The sequence below is a fragment of the Ips typographus genome, linkage group LG9 (assembly GCF_016097725.1).
Source record: "Ips typographus isolate SLU linkage group LG9, UJ_Ityp_2.0, whole genome shotgun sequence".
In the NCBI taxonomy this organism is placed as follows: domain Eukaryota; kingdom Metazoa; phylum Arthropoda; class Insecta; order Coleoptera; family Curculionidae; genus Ips; species Ips typographus.
Genome location: NC_138430.1, coordinates 5465949 through 5486676, shown reverse-complemented (window position 1 = coordinate 5486676; position 20728 = coordinate 5465949). Strand labels below are relative to the sequence as shown.

The window sequence follows — 20728 nt, the reverse complement described above, 5'->3', positions numbered from 1 at the left end:
CAATTTCTAGCTTAATGTTACGGCCTTCCGGTGAAACTAAACTTTAATATCATACCCAGAAGTCTAAATTACCAGCCGATATCATTTTCCACCGACTCGCGCTTATAATTCACTAATGACCAGTTAGCAATTTCAAAGATTACGAGCCCGGCTTTTTCATGAAAAGATATAATTTACGAACACACATATAGTTAGCTAATAATTTTTGATTTAGGCGTGCCTACTTCCATAAAATAGCGATCCCAATTAAGGTATCGCCTTATCATATTATGATCGGCTACAAGGATGGAGCAGGCCCTTTCCATTGCCTTTAATTACAACCGTTTACGATTATAATTACGCTTATCTGAAGCTAATGTAATAATGGGTTGAAGATATCGTTAAATGAATGATTTTACATCAATCTTTGTTTATAGTTCAACCCACCAAAATTTAATCATGCAGACTGAAACAGAAATTCAATTCATCGTTTAAGTTTTGATTAAAGCTTCCATCTAACTAAAATCCCTCAACCATTGAAATGGATGAGGAAAATGTCCCTACCATAAAGACCCTTTCAAGAAAGGTGTTAATTTAATGAACCATACTGATACCTACTTAATTTTCTGCCAGGGTACCTTTGGAACCTTTGTCGGTCTCGTTGCTACAATGAAACGAATCTGCGACCCTTTTTACGGAAGATTTTCGAGATTCTTATTAGATTTTCCACTCTGCTTGTTTTCTGAAAAATACAATATTTACTAGAGGTCTGAGTTGGTAATAAACGTGTAGAAATGCATTCAATATTGCATGTTTGCTCATTTTCTGACTAATTTAAAAAAAAAACTTTTAGGATAATAAACTATCATTTGGCTTAATAAATGCAGTCGCATCCAATAAGATGCTGGCAGAAAAAAGTAAATTAACTTTTAAAGTAATTTAAACGCTGATTTAATAAAACGTGGAGTGTACAAATTATTTTTAACCAAATTATGTAAAACGCGCTATTAAAACGTTTTATCCAATTTAAAAATGATAAGCCCATTATGATATTACCTTAATATCCATCTCTTCTGATGTTCCTTACATGTTCCGCATAGTAATAATACTGCTTAGAGCCATCATATTAATAATCTAATTACGATCTATGGCCGTTAAGTGGCGGGTCAGGTAATCAAAAACTGAGACGGTAGCGAGATACATTCTGCCATGTTTCCATTGTAATTTTTTCTTCACGACGGCCCCAGCATCGTCTCGCCCGTTTTTTCCTACGATCCGGCAACAAGGAAGGTGTTGGGTGTGACGTGAAGTTAATTGCAATTTGCATGTAATTTAATTTCATCAGGGTCGGACTGGGTGGAGTCCACTGACAGCCTGATTACAGGGCAGTCTAGCCTCGGTCCAGCGCCCGTCAAGTGCGCCTTTTTTTTTAAATGTGCCATAAGTGGAACTTCGATTAACTTTTTTAATTCGTTAGGATATTGAATTTATTTGAATAATGCCAATTTAAAATTGGATTGTAGTCGGATTTCATACATATTTATGGTCCGGCCGTATAAGAGCCTCCCGATATTCTACAAATTATTTTCTCTTCCAGCACTACCTTAAATCAACCTGTCCAACATTATTTTTTATTTTATAACTTTATCAACTTCATTTTTATTACTATTATTTAGATATTCCTAAACGTCATTTCATACTGTGTACTTTAAGTTAAGTAAGTTTCCGAAAACGCCTATTAAACGAAAAGAGGAACAAAAGATGTATGTATGATTGCAGGGATGTAAAAATTCCGGAAAATTAAATTTATGGAAATTTTTCCAGAAAATGTTCGGTAATTTTCCGGAAAAAATTGGAAAATCTGAAGAAAAAAGGAAAAATAAAAGAAAAATGTAAAAATCTTCGTTTTTTACATTTTTGTACTATTAACTTGCAGGTATTTAGGCAGTTGAGGTTAATTCTAAAAATAAAAAAATTTTACTTGAAATTTATTGACAATTCTAGTTTTTAATTTTGTAAAATCAAACGGTGCGTGGTAGCAAAAAAGTGTATAAGTTGAAGGTAAATAATAATATAATAATGAAGAAAGTAAAAGTTTTATCCCTCGGGGTGCATTTGTGGTAAAAATTTCAGACCTCACCTAACCTAACCTAACCTAACCTAACCTAACCTGAAATGTTCCTGAGATATTGAGCAAAAACTGCAAAAAACGAAAGTCAACTTTGACGCCCTCTAGCGGCTAAGCTCAACGTCACGTGATAGCCCCGTTCATTAGCTTTGTTTTGTTATACGGTATGTTTCAAATAAGCGAGTTAAGGACAATTTTCTGTAAAAGTGAACTAAAATTTCGCTCAAATTGGGAATTTCTGCTTTCGAGAAGGGTGGTTGAAACAATTGAATATCAATACAAACATTTTACATCAAGTAGGCCTAGAATTTGACGTAGATTCCAAAAATCGAATAAAAAATTACATGTTTGGTTTGTTGCTCAAATTTGGGACACCCTGTATACTGATGGATTATCTACGAATAAAGTATATGCAAATATCTACAAGATTCATATTTCGTATTTCTTTTATAAAATGAAAATTAAACAAGTTACAAGGATGTTAAAAATTCATTGACTCTGTATTTTGACCACCCTGTATAGCGTTTTTAGCTAAAACGTCGAATAAGTGAGTTATTTACTGTTAAAACTGAGTTGTTTAATTTTTACAGTTTTTACTGTGACAGTCTATAACTCTGTTATTTTGACAGTTACAAGGGTGGTTCAATATACCAATTTGTAGCCCTTGAAATTGTCTTTTGATCGCCCTGTATCCCATATATTGTAGAAATGTCACGCTACCGAAAGATTAAAGCTTTTATACCGGGAATGTGTTGCCCAGAAGGGATAAATTTATAAATAATATTTTTTTGAAAGGTGTTGAGGTTAGGTATACAACATTTTTCTGAAAGTTTCTGGTAATTTTCCGGAAAAATTAGAAAATTCAAAAATAATTCGTTTTTTAATTATAATAATTGTACCTAAAACAATTTACATCAACATTTACCCCCGTTTGCACCGACGTTTTGTAAGCCGAGCCTATTTTAAGTGTGAGCCAGACTGTGACAGTACAGGTGAAAAAAGTCACACTCTAAACCACACTTAACTTAAGCTATGCTTAAAGTACAACGGTGCAAATGGCGGTTAGATGTCTTAAATTATCTCATTAGAATGCATGATAAGTTTGATAATAACAATGACAAATTTGATAGTTGTTTTCCCTGTCAAGAAAAAATTTCATTTAAGCATGAAGTAATTTTCCGGTAAATTTCCAAAAATGAATTCTGTATGATTGTATGTAATATTTTCATTATAATAAAATAAATATCCATGACAAGATTCATTGTTTTGTGATAGGATTTGTTTTGCTCGTAGCCGCTTCTAATAAATTCAGGCAGTTTCTACAAAAATGTCACTGTTTATCATATTATTTAAACCAACACGGCCGTTAATAGCTATTTACATTACTAGTGTGGTATGAGTAATTTTATAGTCACGAGTGGGAAGCTGTTAACACGAGTCCATTAAGTCACCATTAAGTTTTAGTAATTTTTTAACTCTAACTTTGAGTTACGTAATGAGAGATTTTACAGCCACTAGTGCGATAAAATCGCTCATTACGTAATTGAAAATGAGCTATGTAATTATTTATTATCATGTTAGAAGTAGATAAAAGTTTTAATATTTACTGAATAAACTATCATTGCTTTACTGCTAACAAAAGTGCTAAATTAAAATAAATTTGAGGCACAACCGACATAAGACATGTACACAAAACACTGATATGTAAACAAACTTAGACGTGTCATGTAATCAAGCATACAGATCAATGAATTCGCACGTTAGATAAGATATACCGTATGTTTTATTTATTGTTACCCTACCAAGCTTAAAAAATTTGTTATGTTTCTAGTAAATGAGAATCATTAAATGGTTTGAATCAAAAACCCTTAAAGGCCTTATCGACGTTACATTTTTACGGCAAAATTATGATATCCTAAGGCGGGCAAAGGTAACAGTTTATTACAAACCGACGATTGCCAATTAATAATTTTAATTAGCCGTATACCGGTCGTAAAATATATTATAGGCATCCCTTAATTGCTTTAACGAATCACCCGACTTTGTTGCAATAAAAACGTAACAAAGATGAACTCAATGCCCCATAATTCATACAAAACCAATAAATGTGTCTTCCAGTGTAAACAAACCGCAAACGCGTGATTCACTAATAATTCTTTAACCCGTCAATGATTTATTGCCAGAGGGTAAAGTGCATCAAAGGAATAAAGCCGCTTATTAACAGAGTAATTTGCCTAAAGTCAATATATGGACTTCTTGTACCGTACCCAATCTAATATCCTTCATTAAATCCATGGAAACCAGAAAAGGTATTGTCTACATTTATATGACCAATAAAAATGTCAAAAGACCTTCCCTCTGAACATTCATAGAGGAATACAATAGAAAATTGGATGTCCAGCAGTTTTAAGCCTATTTTGTCAAAAGTGTAGTAAAAATATGGAAATTCAGATATTAATGCCAGTTTTTATGTATTATTTCAAACTAGAAACATAAAATGTGAGTTTATGTTCTACTATACTAATAACTAATTGCACAATACCTACTAAACATTTTTTGTAATTTTAGTCCTTTCAAAACTTTCCCTATTGAACTTTAGAACACCATAAAGCCTACTTAAGCTCACGAAATATAATAAATGAAATAATCATTACAATCAACAAAATGATTCTAATGGTTTCACTGCGGTAGGTCGACGGTTTACAAATATGGCTAATTAGTAAATTATCCCAACCTTTCTTTCGTTTAGATTGATAGCTGGTTGAGAGAAAATTACTAATGGAATTTCATTGGGATAATTTATAACAATTTACAATTATTGTTGGTGGTATTTCGGCGGTGCTTTGCTTTTGACTGACTGAAGGTGGAAATTTCGTTTCTAATATGCGAAAAAAAAAACAAGAAACTGTTTAATTAACGTAAAAGTAAATTGTGTACACAAATTCTCAATCAATCTACCTCTGGAGATGGTATCAGTTAGAGCGGTTCATTAATATTCGAATTGTTTTCAGTTTTATATAACTGCAAATAGAAGAAAATTCATTTAGATTAGTTGCGTTAGATTACGATTGCAGTGTAATTATTCCATTCTGCGACGTTAAAAGAAAATAAAACCATAAAAACGCATTTAAATACCTGTCAGTCATGGATAAATTAGTGCATAAGCATTCTGCTGGTTGATGGATCGCACCTTGTACGTTGACTTGTATTTATTTGTTTATTATGCAAAACCAAATGATAATGTTAGTTTTTCTTGTATGGTAGTTTCTGTTATTTTACTCAACGAAAAAGCACCCAAATAATGGTTGTATACCTGGCCAACCTTTGAGCAATTATCGAATTAAAATTAATACACGTTTAAAAACCAAAACTCATCAAAAGTTGCCCGCGGTCCAAATTAATCAAGAGGAAATGGGGCTGCCCTGATGATCATTTTTAATTTAATAATTAATGAAAAATATATATTAGGGTCTAGTTAGCAGGTGTTTAAAAAAGGCCGTGCTTATGTGGTATTGTTTGTCTGAAATTTGACTTCAAAACTAATGCAAATTACTGAAGTTACTTTGTCCTACAAGTAGAATTTCTCCACCATGATGTCGAGACTACTAACATTAATGTCTGCAGAAAATGTAGATTTAGAGACTTTCAATACAAATATTTCTAAATAATAAAGCCAGTTGGTTAACCAACCAAGTTACAGAAAAAGGTTGTACAAGAGCGCTTTTGAGGGTATTTTATTAGAAATATGTTCACTTCTAAAAAAAGTCCGGAAATCAAGACAAAGATTGTATTGTGCATAAAACTCATTTTTTACTACTAAAAATAATATAAAAGTTGACTTTTAATGCTAGAACTGACTTTACTAAGACTAAAGAGTCCAAAAGTATATTTTCAAGACTTTAATTGGTGTACAACTCAATTTTCTGGACTGGACAACGTCTAGAAGTAAATTAAATTTTCGGACATTTTATTTCTAAAAATTAGTTCTCAAGACTATTATTGTAGCATTTGGTACCAAAATTTTTTACTTTTATTACTGAAGAAACTTGACTTTTGGAAATAGTGTTAAACTCGATTTTTCAGTCTTAAAAAGCACTAAAAACAGTCTGAATTTCTTAGAGATGCTACAATTTATTGCACCTATGATGAGTGTAGAAGTCAATTTAATAGTGAAGAAGCTTGAAATAACATTTTCAAGATTATGGTCAGTGGACAAACTGGCTTTTAGGCCTGATAAGTCAAAAACTTTGTAAAGATAGTCTTGAAACTCGATTTGAGGCACTGAAAACAGCCTTAAAACACTAAAAACAGTCTAGTTTATTAAGAAATACCCGAATTTTTAGCACTGAGGTGTCTAGAAGTCGATTTAATAGTGACAAAGCTTGGAATGCCATTTTAAGTCTATGAAGAATGTAAAAATTGTTTTTTAAGTTTGCTATGTCACTAACTTGGTGAAGATAGTCTTGAAACTCGATTTTCCAAGCTGAAAGCAGTTTTGAAGCACTAAAAATAGTCCAGAATTCGAAAAAAATGAAAAGCAAAGTTAGTTTTCAAGACAATTTTCATGAATCTAATGTCAATGTCCTGCATCTAAGACTATTTTCAAGACTAAAATATTGAAATTTGTCTTGAAATTATAAAAACTTACTTCAAATGCAAATTTTAAGCTTCTGATGTCACTTTTCATTAGTTCAGTCACATTTTGGGGTTCGTCAATTTTTAAGGTTTAAATGTATGAATTTGTAGTAACAAATTCTTGAAAAAGTAGTTTTTATGTCTACAAGTCAATTTTTAGTATTAAAGTCTCTCGATTTGCATGAAAACTGGTTACAAACACAATTTTTAAGCTTCTGAAATTGTTATCTTTTCTAATTCAATTTTCAAAACTAAAGTCTTTTAGTTTGTCTGGAAACTATGAAAACTGGCTACAATAATATTTTTTAAACTTCTTAAGTGAATTTTTCGTTTCCAAGACTTGGGTTGGGTTAGTTTTGGGTCTTTGACCGTAATAACGTGTAATAAAGTGCTTGTTCCAAATTTGATCAATATTGCTCCAACGGTCTGACAGTTATGACAAAAAAAAACGATTTTTTAAACAGAAATTTGAAGGACTGTATTTTCCTTAGGAAGCACTTTTCAGGAAAATGACATAATGAATGTCAACTTATTTTTTAATTGGCTATGGATTGGTGAATTATTGACATTTAAAACTGGACCACCCTGTATATAAGGCTTTATAAAAAATCATACAAAATGTTTGTACTTTTATAAGATTTTATATGGGTGTTAATCAACTCGATAAATGTGCGTAAAGCAATTTACTTCAAATTAATTCCTATTTTTCCTCACCATTCAACTAAATGTTCAGCGATTACTAACTTAGTTTCATCGCTTGCTTTAAATTCTACACAATTAGCTTGTCTAGGATAATCACACACTTTGATAGCTTCATTGTAAAGCAACCCAGAAGGACAATCGGCAACCACTTCTATACCAGGTGCGCAATGAACAAATTTCCTACAAAAAAACAGATTAACACCAATAATTATATACAGGGTGACCAATCACCTGCAATCGATTTTGTAAGAAGCTGTCCCATATATTGGTATTCCTTCGCTGTCAACACATAAGCTAAACCGTCTTGCTAAATCATTGGTTGCATCAGTTTCAGCTTTAGAACTGCCATCTTGTGTCAGTATAAAACTGTAGCAATCCGTAACAGCAATCACAACTAGAATACAAGCATGTTAAATATTTGTAGAGCTTTTACAAGAGACAACTCACATGTGTAAACCAGGAAAGCCCTCATTGTGAACTGCCAAAAAGCATCTACTGTTTTGTTTATTAATTCGATATTTGCGATCAGTGATTAGATTAGAGTTTTCGACATTTTGTCTATTGTTCTAAGAATTTTCAGATTAAAAATCCATCAGAAACTGTCAAAACAAGTGGAAATTCCACAGGTATACTGTTACTAACCAACTCACATAAATTCCACTACAGAAATCCATCATAACCAGATTAAGGCTACAAAATCCTTTTCAAATATATGGATTAACTTAGCTAACATTTTTTCAAACACTGATAGGTGATGTGAACAGGCTTAATTGTTAAACTTTTAATTCAGACATATAAAAATATTGATATTTTCAATTCAAATCATCAACATTTTTATATCATTGTGATTTATTGGATTTATCGTACAGAGTAGATAAGTGTGCCTTTTTTTTTCTGAAAAGTGACATTAAATCTTTTGATCAGATCATGATCTCATTCATGTAAGTAAACTGATTTCTGTCAAGTTTTTTAATATGATACAGTGGTACAGTTTGTGATTCGTCAATAAAAGCAGCTTTCAGTTTTATTGGCCAATCACAAACTAATCACTTAACCACATGTGGTAAAACAAAAACACCTGAATAACGAACATTGTATAATTCACACTGTTAATACATTATCACTGTCTTCGTTGCTCTGATCTTTATATACGATTCTTCTGATTTTGATATAGGACAATACGGCTCCAAAACCACCCATAATGGGTTCCAAAAATCCATTTACGAAAGCTCGAACGAATTGGCGAGTTATACCGCATGACGTTTTGCAGAACCACAAGCTGGGTACCGTGCACCAGATATACTAGAATTAATCATTGTTTGAATAATTTGCTATTATTTATAATTATTTTACCAAGAAGTAAAAAGTTGCATAACAAAATCCAACGATGCACGAAGCAACTGGAGCACAAAACAACGCAAGACAGGTGTAGCAACCAAACCTGGAATATTTGAAGCAGTATTGGCTTAAAGTCCAGGCACATTCTGGACTGCGGATTAACGAGGGTTCAGCTATTAAATTCTCCCAATTAGCCTGTAATTACCTAAACGTGTATTAACAATAAAAGAAAATTAATCACCCACCTCAATTTGTTTGTTAATATTCTCCGGATCTCGGTCCTCGAGCTCGAAAACTTCACTTTCCACTTTGGACATTTTCTACGACCAAAAACTATACAGAACTCCAGTGTAAACTCTTTACTTCTGGCTGGAATATTCACCTTTCTTTAGTGCTGCGGTCATTAATTCAGCAGTAAACACGCAAGAATCCAACAGAAAATCAACAAGTTCCACTTTTCCTGCGCTATATAGGGTTTCTTATTTGCATATTTATGTAACATGCAAATGTATACATTGATTTTTTTTTTCAAGACATTTTAGTGAGATTTCTTATTACTTCTCAAAGTTTTATTCATATATTATTCTATTAACAACTGAAATAATTTAGAGACAGTTTTAAGAATAATTATTAAAAAAATTACCAGGGTACCGATCTTTTGGTGAATTAAAAATTAAACAAAACAATTTGACAATTCTTTACCCTAATCAGCTTGATATAGTGATAGTGCTACAGGTAGTAAAAACCCTAATTTACGAGATGAAGCTTAAGAAATCCTAAATAATATTAAAAATTTATTTAAAAATCGAAAATGTTTACAAACAGTCAAAACTACAAAATTAGAGCAAGATTTTGAGAACCGCTAACAGTATGTAAATAGGTAAACTGAACTTTGTCTCAAGTCAGAGTGTTTTGGAATCAATGACGGATGACAGTTAGGGTAGGGCATATTAAGTGTCACTGATTTAGATACAGTATAATTCCAAGTATAGAAACATATTGAAAACCGCTGATACCGCAAAAGCTTAGTTTTGTTCGCCTCAAGCACTGGCAGGTTAGGTTAGGACATAAAACATTAAGTGGCACGGGTTGAAAAACAGTCAAATTCCAAAACTATAAAAACATTTGGAGAACAGCTGATGCAGCAAAAATATTTAATTTTGTAACATTCACTGTTCAGTTCAATATGCCGCAACTTAGTAAATCGATTTTTTTGGAAAAATTTAATTTTCAACGGCTGTAACTCTGTAATTAATGCAGTTACAAAGTACTTTCAAGCACCATTAGAAAGCCAGTGAAATGCTCTTTAAATTATGTAACATTACTTTTTGTCGTAACATTCATTGGAACGGAATTCCATAAGCTGCAACTTAGTAAATTCGGTTTTTTTGTAAAGTAACTCAAAGAAGCCGACTCAACTTTAACCGGCTGTAACTGTTATTATTACAGTTAGAAAGTTCGTTCAAGCACTATTCAAAAGCCAATGAAATGCTCTTTAAATCATGTAACTTTAATTTTTATCGTAACATTCACTGGAACAAGATTTTATAAGCCACGACTTAGTAAACTCAGTTTTTTAAGCTTAAACTAAAAGAAGACTCAAATTTTGATGGGCGGTAACTATGTAATTATTTCAGTTACAAAGTTCGTTTGGGTACCATTGAAAAGCCAGCTCAAACCGACCAATTTTAATCTCCTTATAAAGGTTGCTAGTGATTCATTAAACGTTTATTTCGTCTTATCACAACATACTTATAAAACGGACGTACAGAAATAAAAATGCTATAATATTTGAAACAAATTATCAAGTCAAAAATCCCATTGATAAAGGCTTGCAATTAAACTATTAATTATTGGAAAAATGCATAGTAGTAATTTAGTCGTCGTACCATCAAAATGTTTCAATATTTGCTAAATAGCGTCACATTCTTTTGTTGCATAAATGTAATATGGACCAATATGGATTGTTGTAAGTATCAAAAAACAAAATTAAAATTTTTTAAAGTTGAAAATAATCTACGTTTTAGATGAAAACTGTTACGAAAAATCTTACGCCGTATATGGATACCCCACTACTTGGAACGAAGCTTTCATTTTGTGCCAAGAAGCTGGTATGGAAATGGCTACCATAGAATCGCAACATGAACAAGATCGTTTAGAAAAGGCGTTAGATCAACAAATAGATTTAAGAAGTTTGTTGATTGTTCACTTCAGAGTCAACATGATATTGACCAAACTTTTTTTAAGGAGGTATTGGTAACGGTTACTGGGTATCAGCTAAACAAAGGACTGCAGGAGGTGCTTTTGTTTGGTTTACTAATGGAAAACCATTAGTTTACAACAAATTTCCTCCAGGACAACCAGACTATGCGGGTCGTGTTGAAAATTGTGTAGAAGTTTTCGTACAGCCAATTAGGCGGTATGCAGATTGGTGGAACCATTATAATTGTGTAAGTAAGATTGGTTATTTGTGGAACGATTATAATTGTGTAGAAAAGATTGGTTATATTTGTCAGACGTATATTATAGCGTCAAATTGTAATTTTTAATTTTAATTTGTTAAAAATGCGTGTGCACCTAAGTTATAGGGCTGTCCATACATTAATTCCAAATAAATACTGAGGATTTTTTAGTGCTTTATTAAAGTGGTATTTGAACTCAAACTAGATTCTAACTGGGCCTGATCGTACTGTATAAACAGAACTAAATAAGTTATCACTGCCTCAGCCATCTAAAAATAAAAGATTTGATGGTTAAAAATGTTCAGTGTAACTATACTTACAGTGCCCAAAACACTGACTCTTATTTCAAAATACCCTTGGGCTGTAAACAGTATTTTTTGATGCAAAAATTGTAAAGAATTGGCTAAAACCTAAAATAATGTGTTCTACCACAACAATTCTAGAATCAAATTCTTACGTAATTATCCAAATCGTAGTCTTCAAGTCGATTTCTTAATTCGTGTAAATGTTTCGGACTATCATTAACCTAAAAAGATAGTTTAAAGTGTGCAAAAATGTTTCAAAATTAGACGACACTTCAGAGTTACAGAGATTCGTACTCATTTGAATAATTTCAAAGCAATCAAGGATTTCATCAAACAACAAAAATCAAATTATTAGAATCGTTCGAGAAAAATATCCTACAAATTAAACCCAAAATGCATATAAATGACTATTATTATTAGATTTACCTGTTTTGCTAGAAAGAAGAGTATGATTGCTAGTGATTCATTTAACGTTTATTTCGCCTTATCACAACATACTTCGAAAACGGACGTACAAAAATAAAAATTCCAAAATATGTGAAGAAAAATTATCAAAAACGTCGTACCTATATCCCGTTGATAAAAGCTTGTAATTAAACTATTAATAACTGGAAAAAATGTATACTGGACAGTAGGCAAATATGTAGTAGTAATTTAGTCGTCGCACCATTAAAATGTTTCGATATTTGCTAAGTAGTGTCACATTCTTTTGTTGCATAAATATAATATGGACCAATATGGATTGTTGTAAGTACAGAAAAACAAAATTAAAATTTAATAGTTGAAAATAATCTACGTTTTAGATGAAAACTGTTACGAAAAATCTTACGTCGTATATAGACACCCCACTAACTGGATCGAAGCTCTCATTTTGTGCCAAGAAGCTGGTATGGAAATGGCTACCATAGAATCGCAACATGAACAAGATCGTTTAAAAGAGGCGTTAGATCAACAAAGGAATTTAAGAAGTTTGTTGATTGTTCACTTCAGAATTAACATGACATTGACCAAATTTTTTTAAGGAGGTATTGGTAATGGTTACTGGGTATCAGCTAGACGAAGGACTGCAGGAGGTACTTTGGTTTGGGTTACTAATGGAAAACCATTAGTTTACAACAAATTTCCTCGAGGACAACCAGACTATGCGGGTCGTGTTGAAAGTTGTGTAGAAATTTTCGTACGGCGAGATTGGGGGTATCCATATTGGTGGAACGATTATAATTGTGTAAGTAAGATTGGTTATATTTGTCAGACGTATACTATAGACTCAAATTGTAATTTTTAATTTTAATTTGTTAAAAATGCGTGTGCACCTAAGTTATAGGGCTGTCCATACATTAATTCCAAATAAATACTGAGGATTTTTTAGTGCTTTATTAAAGTGGTATTTGAACTCAAACTAGATTCTAACTGGGCCTGATCGTACTGTATAAACAGAACTAAATAAGTTATCACTGTCTCAGATATCTAAAAATAAAAGATTTGATGGTTAAAGATGTTTAGTGTAACTATACTTACAGTGCCCAAAACACTGAAGCTTATCTCAAAATACCCTTGGGCTGTAAACAGTATTTTTTTATGCAAAAATAATGCAGTTACAAAGTACTTTCAAGCACCATTAGAAAGCCAGTGAAATGCTCTTTAAATTATGTAACATTACTTTTTGTCGTAACATTCATTGGAACGGAGTTCCATAAGCTGCAACTTAGTAAATTCGGTTTTTTTGTAAAGTAACTCAAAGAAGCCGACTCAACTTTAACCGGCTGTAACTGTTATTATTACAGTTAGAAAGTTCGTTCAAGCACTATTCAAAAGCCAATGAAATGCTCTTTAAATCATGTAACTTTACTTTTTATCGTAACATTCACTGGAACAAGATTTTATAAGCCACGACTTAGTAAACTCAGTTTTTTAAGCTTAAACTAAAAGAAGACTCAAATTTTGATGGGCGGTAACTATGTAATTATTTCAGTTACAAAGTTCGTTTGGGTACCATTGAAAAGCCAGTGACATACTCTTTATCTATTTTTTTACATTTTTCTCTAGCTCCTCAAATAACGGAGCTACTCAAAAATTTATAATTGTCATGTATGTATAAAACACTCTACATATTTGACTTCTATAAAGTTATGTAATATAATACATAGACGTATTATACTTCTTATGCCTGAGCCCAAACCGACCAATTTTAATCTCCTTATAAAGGTTGCTAGTGATTCATTAAACGTTTATTTCGTCAGAAATAAAAATGCTATAATATTTGAAACAAATTATCAAGTCAAAAATGTCGTATATCCCGTTGATAAAGGCTTGTAATTAAACTACCTATTAATAACTGGAAAGATGTTTAGTAGTAATTTAGTCGTCGCACCATTAAAATGTTCCGATATTTGACAAGTAGTGTCACATTCTTTTGTTGCATAAATGTAATATGGACCAATATGGATTGTTGTAAGTATCAAAAAACAAAATTAAAATTTTTTAAAGTTGAAAATAATCTACGTTTTAGATGAAAACTGTTACGAAAAATCTTACGTCGTATATAGAAACCCCACTACTTGGAACGAAGCTTTCATTTTGTGCCAAGAAGCTGGTATGGAAATGGCTACCATAGAATCGCAACATGAACAAGATCGTTTAAAAGAGGCGTTAGATCAACAAATAGATTTAAGAAGTTTGTCATGAGTCAACATGATATTGACCAAACTTTTTTTAAGGAGGTATTGGTAATGGTTACTGGGTATCAGCTAAACGAAGGACTGCAGGAGGTGCTTTTGTTTGGTTTACTAATGGAAAACCATTACTTTACCACAGATTTCCTCGAGGACAACCAGACTATACGGGTGGTGTTGAAAATTGTGTAGAAATTTTCGTACAGTATGCATATTATTGGTGGAACGATCAAAATTGTGATAGAAACATTGGTTATATTTGTCAGACGTATACTATAGACTCAAATTGTAATTTTTTATTTTAATTTGTTAAAAATGCGTGTGCACCTAAGTTATTGTGCTGTCCATACATTAATTCCAAATAAATACTGAGGATTTTTTAGTGCTTTATTAAAGTGGTATTTGAACTCAAACTAGATTCTAACTGGGCCTGATCGTACTGTATAAACAGAACTAAATAAGTTATCACTGTCTCAGCCATCTAAAAATAAAAGATTTGATGGTTAAAGATGTTTAGTGTAACTATACTTACAGTGCCCAAAACACTGAAGCTTATCTCAAAATACCCTTGAGCTGTAAACAGTATTTTTTGATGCAAAAATTGTAAAGAATTGGCTAAAACCTAAAATAATGTGTTTTACCACAACCATTCCATAATCAAATTTTTACGTAATTATCTAAATCGTAGTCTTCAAGCCGATTTCTTAATTCGTGTAAATATTTCGGACAATTAACCTAAAAAGATAGTTTAAAGTGTGTAAAAATGTTTGAAATTAAACGACACTTCAGAGTTACAGAGATTCGTACTCATTTGAGTAATTTCAAAGCAGTCAAGGATTTCATCAAACAACAAAAATCAAATTATTAGAATCGTTCGAGAAAAATATCCTACAAAGTAAACCCAAAATGCATATAAATGACTATTATTATTAGATTTACCTGTTTTGCTAGAAAGAAGAGTATGATTGCTAGTGATTCATTTAACGTTTATTTTGCCTTATCACAACATACTTAGAAAACGGATGTAAAAAAATAAAAATTCCAAAATATGTGAAAAAAATTATCAAAAACGTCGCATATCCCGTTGATAAAAGCTTGTAATTAAATTATTAATAACTGGAAAAAATTTATAGTGGGCAGTAGGCAAATATGTAGTAGTAATTTAGTCGTCGCACAATTAAAATGTTTCGATATTTGCTAAGTAGTGTCACATTCTTTTGTTGCATAAATGTAATATGGACCAATATGGATTGTTGTAAGTATCAAAAAACAAAATTAAATTTTTTAAAGTTGAAAATAATCTACGTTTTAGATGAAAACTGTTACGAAAAATCTTACGTCGTATATAGAAACCCCACTAATTGGATCGAAGCTTTCATTTTGTGCCAAGAAGCTGGTATGGAAATGGCTACCATAGAATCGCAACATGAACAAGATCGTTTAGAAGAGGCGTTAGATCAACAAATGAATTTAAGAAGTTTGTTGATTGTTCACTTCAGAATTAACATGACATTGACCAAATTTTTTTTAAGGAGGTATTGGTAATGGTTACTGGGTATCAGCTGTACGAAGGACTGCAGGAGCTGCATTGGTTTGGTTTACTAATGGAAGACCATTAGTTTACAGGAAATTTCCTCCAGGACAACCAGACTATGCGGGTCGTGTTGAAAATTGTGTAGAAGTTTTCGTACAGCCGAGAACGAAGACATATTTGTGGAACGATTATCATTGTCAAAGAAATATTGGTTATATTTGTCAGACGTATACTCTAAACTCAAATTGTAATTCTTAATTTTTTTTTAATTTGTTAAAAATGTGTTTGCACTTTTGTTATAGGACTGTCCATATATTAATTCCAATTAAAAACTGAGGATTTTTTAGTGCTTTATTAAAGTGGTATTTGAACTCAAACTAGATCGTACTGTATAAACAGAACTAAATAAGTTATCACTGTCTCAGCCATCTAAAAGTAAAAGATTTGATGGTTAAAAATGTGTAGTGTAACTATACTTACAGTGCCCAAAACACTGAAGCTTATCTCAAAATACCCTTGGGCTGTAAACAGTATTTTTTGATGCAAAAATCGTAAAGAATTGGCTAAAACCTAAAATAATGTGTTCTACCACAACAATTCTAGAATCAAATTCTTACGTAATTATCCAAATCGTAGTCTTCAAGTCGATTTTATCATTAACCTAAAAAGATAGTTTAAAGTGTGCAAAAATATTTGGAATTAGACGACACTTCAGAGTTACAGAGATTCGTACTCATTTGAATAATTTCAAAGCAGTCAAGGATTTCATCAAACAACAAAAATCAAATTATTAGAATCGTTCAAGAAAAATATCCTACAAATTAAACCCAAAATGCATATAAATGACTATTATTATTAGATTTATTTGTTTTGCTAGAAAGAAGAGTATGATTGCTAGTGATTCATTTAACGTTTATTTCGCCCAGTTATCACAACATACTTAGAAAACGGACGTACAAAAATAAAATTTCCAAAATATGTGAAAAAAAATTATCAAAAACGTCGTATATCCCGTTGATAAAAGCTTGTAATTAAACTATTAATAACTGGAAAAAATGTATAGTGGGCAGTAGGCAAATATGTAGTAGTCATTTAGTCGTCGCACCATTAAAATGTTTCGATATTTGCTAAGTAGTGTCACATTCTTTTGTTGCATAAATATAATATGGACCAATATGGATTGTTGTAAGTACAGAAAAACAAAATTAAAATTTAATAGTTGAAAATAATCTTCGTTTTAGCTGAAAACTGTTACGAAAAATCTTACGTCGTATTTAGAAACCCCACTGTTTGGTTCGAAGCTTTCACTTTGTGCCAAGAAGCTGATATGGAAATGGCTACCATAGAATCGCAACATGAACAAGATCGTTTAGAAGAGGCGTTAGATCAACAAATAGATTTAAGAAGTTTGTTGATTGTTCACTTCAAAGTCAACATGATATTGACCAAACTTTTTTTAAGGAGGTATTGGTAATGGTTACTGGGTATCAGCTAAACGAAGGACTGCAGGAAGTGCTTTTATTTGGTTTACTAATGGAAAACCATTAGTTTACAACAAATTTCCTCCAGGACAACCAGACTATGCGGGTCGTGTTGAAAATTGTGTAGAAGTTTTCGTACAGCCAAATAGGAAGGCATATTTGTGGAACGATTATAATTGTGTAAGAAAGATTGGTTATATTTGTCAGACGTATACTATAGCGTCAAATTGTAATTTTTAATTTTAATTTGTTAAAAATGCGTGTGCACCTAAGTTATAGGGCTGTCCATCCATTAATTCCAAATAAAAACTGAGGATTTTTTAGTGCTTTATTAAAGTGGTATTTGAACTCAAACTAGATTCTAACTGGGCCTGATCGTACTGTATAAACAGAACTAAATAAGTTATCACTGTCTCAGCCATCTAAAAATAAAGGATTTGATGGTTAAAAATGTTTAGTGTAACTATACTTACAGTGCCCAAAACACTGAAGCTTATCTCAAAATACCCTTGGGCTGTAAACAGTATTTTTTGATGCAAAAATTGTAAAGAATTGGCTAAAACCTAAAATAATGTGTTTTACCACAACCATTCTAGAATCAAATTCTTACGTAATTATCCAAATCGTAGTCTTCAATCCGATTTCTTAGTTCGTGTAAATGTTTCGGACTATCATTAGCCTAAAAAGATAGTTTAAAGTGTGCAAAAACGTTTGAAATTAGACGACACTTACAGTGTTACAGAGATTCGTACTCATTTGAGTAATTTCAAAGCAGTCAAGGATTTCATCGAACAACGCCACAGCTCCAAATAAAGTTATTAGAATCGTTCGAGAAAAATATCCTACAAATTAAACCCAAAATGCATATAAATGACTATTATAATTAGATTAACCTGTTTCGCTAGAAAGAAGGGTATGATACAAGTAGTAGCTAAAAAACAGTACAGCTCCTAAGGACACTGTAAACGACTGGAACAAGTAAAATGAAATTAATCCATTAAGTTTTTCTGCTAAAAAGCACAGTCTAAAGTGAAGCTTGCATAATTGAGTCAGTTTCAATCCAGCATCCAGACCTGTAAAAATGTTTAAATTCATACACATAAAGAGTGCATTTGTGATTGGTCAAGAAAAAGCAGCAAGCTGAAAGTTGCTTTTGTTAACCATTCACAAACTATACCAACTGTGCTGTGATTTACTCACGATGATCTTCTGAGCTCAGCGTAAAAGTATCAAAAGCAGTATTAATTGCTTTAAACCGTAGACGAACATTTTCAATTAAAACTACAAACTTTAATTTGAAAACGCTTTTCAGTATGTGATAGGAGCTGACACAAAAACGAACCGACCAAGGTGTGTTTGTAGCCGCAATGTATAAAGACAATTTCAAAACCATAATGCAATTTATTCGGAAACCCAAAAATACTATCAGTTTCTTAATTTTCTTCCAATCCATTATCAGGCCTAAAATCCAATATTGACAAGAAACCAGAGAAAAAGGGTATTTTTTACCAAGTTTCTGGGCTGACACATCATACCAAGCAAGACTGTTGAACCAATTAGCTAACTTTAATTTAATCAAATACCCAACCAAGACCTGTAATAGCGTGTTTCCGCAACTGGCAACGTGGAACCCAAGTTTTACTAGAGAATAAAAAGCCTCGCCTGATGTATAGTGACTACTGATGTCATAGTCACTGAAACCCAAGACAAACATAAAGAAATATCCGCACAGAAACAGAAAACTTTCAAAGAAGGCTTTTCTCTTGCTGATTTTATTCAAATTGTGGGTTCCTTTAGTAAAAGTGAAACTCATTAAACCTGAAAAGGCATAAAAGAAAAACAGCTTAGATGTATAATTAACGGACTACTTGCCAACCAACTTTGCCATGAACAGGATGTATTTCATAGTACCCAAAAGGTGTGCCAAATGTTTCTTGAAGATATATTCCTGATTCAAGGGTTCCACTTTAATAGTTCTCATTTTTTAGCTATTTGTTCTAAAGTATGACTGTCAGTAGCACTGAACTAGTCCTAAATTAATTTACTAAAAAGGTTTAGGGTATTCTGGAAAAATAGAACGAAATAAAAAAAAATAAAAGACCCTCCATCAGTTTGTTTAATTTATTCAGAAAATGATGATTAGAGTACTACAGAACATTATATACATTACATATCAGTCAATAATAACAATAAAGACTTTCAGGCAAAATTAATAACAGTAAAATTACATAATGTAAGTCAGAACAACTAAATGGCCTAAATGTGTACTTTATAATAAAACAATCTAAAGAAATAACTACATTGAATACTTGGGCTAGGCATTTGGACCCTGTTCCTCATTTAGCTTTCTCTTTTTTGCCTTAATGTCTGCTAAGGTCTGTTCGATAGATCTCACATCCTTTTTATTCTCACTGGGCACTAAAAATACAACATACAGCAGTGAATTATTATTATTAACTTCCCATAAGACTTACCAAAACCATATGATTTGTTAGTTTCAGTTTTTTTGGCAGCATCCAATGCTGCATCTTGTCCAATCAAATGTGCATACTTATCCTTATAATTACTATTTGGTATGATTTTTTTTGGTTTTTTTGTTGACTCCAAATCCTCAATTTTTTGGAGTTCTCTCTGATTTGCATAAAATTAATTTCAAGCAAAATTTGTCTGAGGTAACTTACATTTTTGATGAGTTGTTGTTTTATTTGTTCATTCCAAGGCTCTCCCCTACGTCTGGCTGCTAATTCATCCTCACAAGGTGGATGAAGCTTATTATACACCCTAATATACCTGTCAACACCATCAGTGCCAAAAGCATATGATATTAAGTTTTGTGCCTCAGCAGCCTCATGTCTACAATCATTATAACTTTTAGTTGGTTTCTAGGAAATAGATATACACAAAAACTTACACAATACTACGCTGTATTTGATCCATAGGTTCAAATTTCAACATGGTATTATTAGTATCTTTAAAGTGACTAATCAATTTGGCTTCAACTCTATCTTTAAATCTCTTTAAACGTTCCTTTTCCTCATTTTGTTTCTTTTCACATTCTTCTTTTCTCTCTATAAACAAATATGCCAGTATAGCATAGACAAGAGGAAACTACAAAGAACTCACTTTTTAACAGCAACCTTTCTTTTTCACTTAAAGAAGGTGGTTTATCCATGGAATTCATAATAGAATCCAGTAAATCCATGTTTTGGATATGCTTAGTAATTTTCCAACATAAAATTCACTTGTGGTTTTTTTAACTAGAATCAAGTCGTTGAAAATCTGATATTAAAGCAACAAACAAAAGTATAAATAACTTTTTAAAGGGTAATAAGCTCAATAATAAACAAAGAATGATAAACAAATTTGAAGTGACATCTGACACTTAAACATGTGTTGAGTCCTCTTCCTCTCTTCTACTTTTTTTTCTTTTGTATCACAAAAAATGTAAAGATGGCGCTGCACAGAAAATCACTGAATTGAAAAGGTAAAATA

The 20728-nt window shown here is 31.9% G+C and overlaps 9 protein-coding genes across 9 annotated transcripts; 5 read left to right on the top strand and 4 right to left on the bottom strand.

Moving 5' to 3' along the window:
• Positions 1 to 7363: 7363 nt before the first annotated feature.
• Positions 7364 to 8036, bottom strand: LOC145733582 (uncharacterized). Its single transcript, XM_081986481.1, has 3 exons — positions 7892 to 8036; positions 7676 to 7838; positions 7364 to 7624 (listed from the first exon to the last, which is right to left on the bottom strand). Exons 1-3 carry the CDS (start codon positions 7914 to 7916, stop codon positions 7453 to 7455), a joined length of 360 nt encoding a protein of 119 aa, XP_081842607.1. The 5' UTR covers positions 7917 to 8036; the 3' UTR covers positions 7364 to 7452.
• A 494-nt stretch (positions 8037 to 8530) lies between these two features.
• On the bottom strand, positions 8531 to 9489 carry LOC145733581 (caveolin-2-like). The gene is made up of 3 exons (XM_081986480.1): positions 9028 to 9489; positions 8798 to 8977; positions 8531 to 8746 (listed from the first exon to the last, which is right to left on the bottom strand). Exons 1-3 carry the CDS (start codon positions 9097 to 9099, stop codon positions 8546 to 8548), a joined length of 453 nt encoding a protein of 150 aa, XP_081842606.1. The 5' UTR covers positions 9100 to 9489; the 3' UTR covers positions 8531 to 8545.
• Positions 9490 to 10591: 1102 nt separating this feature from the next.
• LOC145733576 (salivary C-type lectin 2-like) lies at positions 10592 to 11410 on the top strand. Its single transcript, XM_081986474.1, has 3 exons — positions 10592 to 10751; positions 10810 to 10974; positions 11030 to 11410. The coding sequence occupies exons 1-3, from the start codon at positions 10679 to 10681 to the stop codon at positions 11329 to 11331; spliced, it is 540 nt and encodes a 179-aa protein (XP_081842600.1). The 5' UTR covers positions 10592 to 10678; the 3' UTR covers positions 11332 to 11410.
• Positions 11411 to 12141: 731 nt separating this feature from the next.
• LOC145733577 (salivary C-type lectin 2-like) lies at positions 12142 to 12913 on the top strand. The gene is made up of 3 exons (XM_081986475.1): positions 12142 to 12296; positions 12353 to 12517; positions 12572 to 12913. The coding sequence occupies exons 1-3, from the start codon at positions 12224 to 12226 to the stop codon at positions 12832 to 12834; spliced, it is 501 nt and encodes a 166-aa protein (XP_081842601.1). The 5' UTR covers positions 12142 to 12223; the 3' UTR covers positions 12835 to 12913.
• An 825-nt stretch (positions 12914 to 13738) lies between these two features.
• LOC145733580 (C-type lectin 37Db-like) lies at positions 13739 to 14599 on the top strand. The gene is made up of 3 exons (XM_081986479.1): positions 13739 to 14000; positions 14059 to 14223; positions 14267 to 14599. Exons 1-3 carry the CDS (start codon positions 13928 to 13930, stop codon positions 14524 to 14526), a joined length of 498 nt encoding a protein of 165 aa, XP_081842605.1. The 5' UTR covers positions 13739 to 13927; the 3' UTR covers positions 14527 to 14599.
• A 721-nt stretch (positions 14600 to 15320) lies between these two features.
• LOC145733578 (salivary C-type lectin 2-like) lies at positions 15321 to 16097 on the top strand. The gene is made up of 3 exons (XM_081986477.1): positions 15321 to 15476; positions 15534 to 15698; positions 15754 to 16097. Exons 1-3 carry the CDS (start codon positions 15404 to 15406, stop codon positions 16011 to 16013), a joined length of 498 nt encoding a protein of 165 aa, XP_081842603.1. The 5' UTR covers positions 15321 to 15403; the 3' UTR covers positions 16014 to 16097.
• Positions 16098 to 16784: 687 nt separating this feature from the next.
• Positions 16785 to 17555, top strand: LOC145733579 (salivary C-type lectin 2-like). The gene is made up of 3 exons (XM_081986478.1): positions 16785 to 16940; positions 16997 to 17161; positions 17217 to 17555. The coding sequence occupies exons 1-3, from the start codon at positions 16868 to 16870 to the stop codon at positions 17474 to 17476; spliced, it is 498 nt and encodes a 165-aa protein (XP_081842604.1). The 5' UTR covers positions 16785 to 16867; the 3' UTR covers positions 17477 to 17555.
• On the bottom strand, positions 17539 to 19217 carry LOC145733926 (putative gustatory receptor 28a). The gene is made up of 6 exons (XM_081986958.1): positions 19109 to 19217; positions 18130 to 18309; positions 17969 to 18078; positions 17847 to 17915; positions 17710 to 17799; positions 17539 to 17658 (listed from the first exon to the last, which is right to left on the bottom strand). Exons 1-6 carry the CDS (start codon positions 19215 to 19217, stop codon positions 17557 to 17559), a joined length of 660 nt encoding a protein of 219 aa, XP_081843084.1. The 3' UTR covers positions 17539 to 17556.
• Positions 19218 to 19343: 126 nt separating this feature from the next.
• Positions 19344 to 20602, bottom strand: LOC145734114 (sperm-associated antigen 7). The gene is made up of 5 exons (XM_081987253.1): positions 20360 to 20602; positions 20148 to 20304; positions 19918 to 20089; positions 19711 to 19867; positions 19344 to 19654 (listed from the first exon to the last, which is right to left on the bottom strand). The coding sequence occupies exons 1-5, from the start codon at positions 20436 to 20438 to the stop codon at positions 19551 to 19553; spliced, it is 669 nt and encodes a 222-aa protein (XP_081843379.1). The 5' UTR covers positions 20439 to 20602; the 3' UTR covers positions 19344 to 19550.
• Between the last annotated feature and the right edge of the window lie 126 nt (positions 20603 to 20728).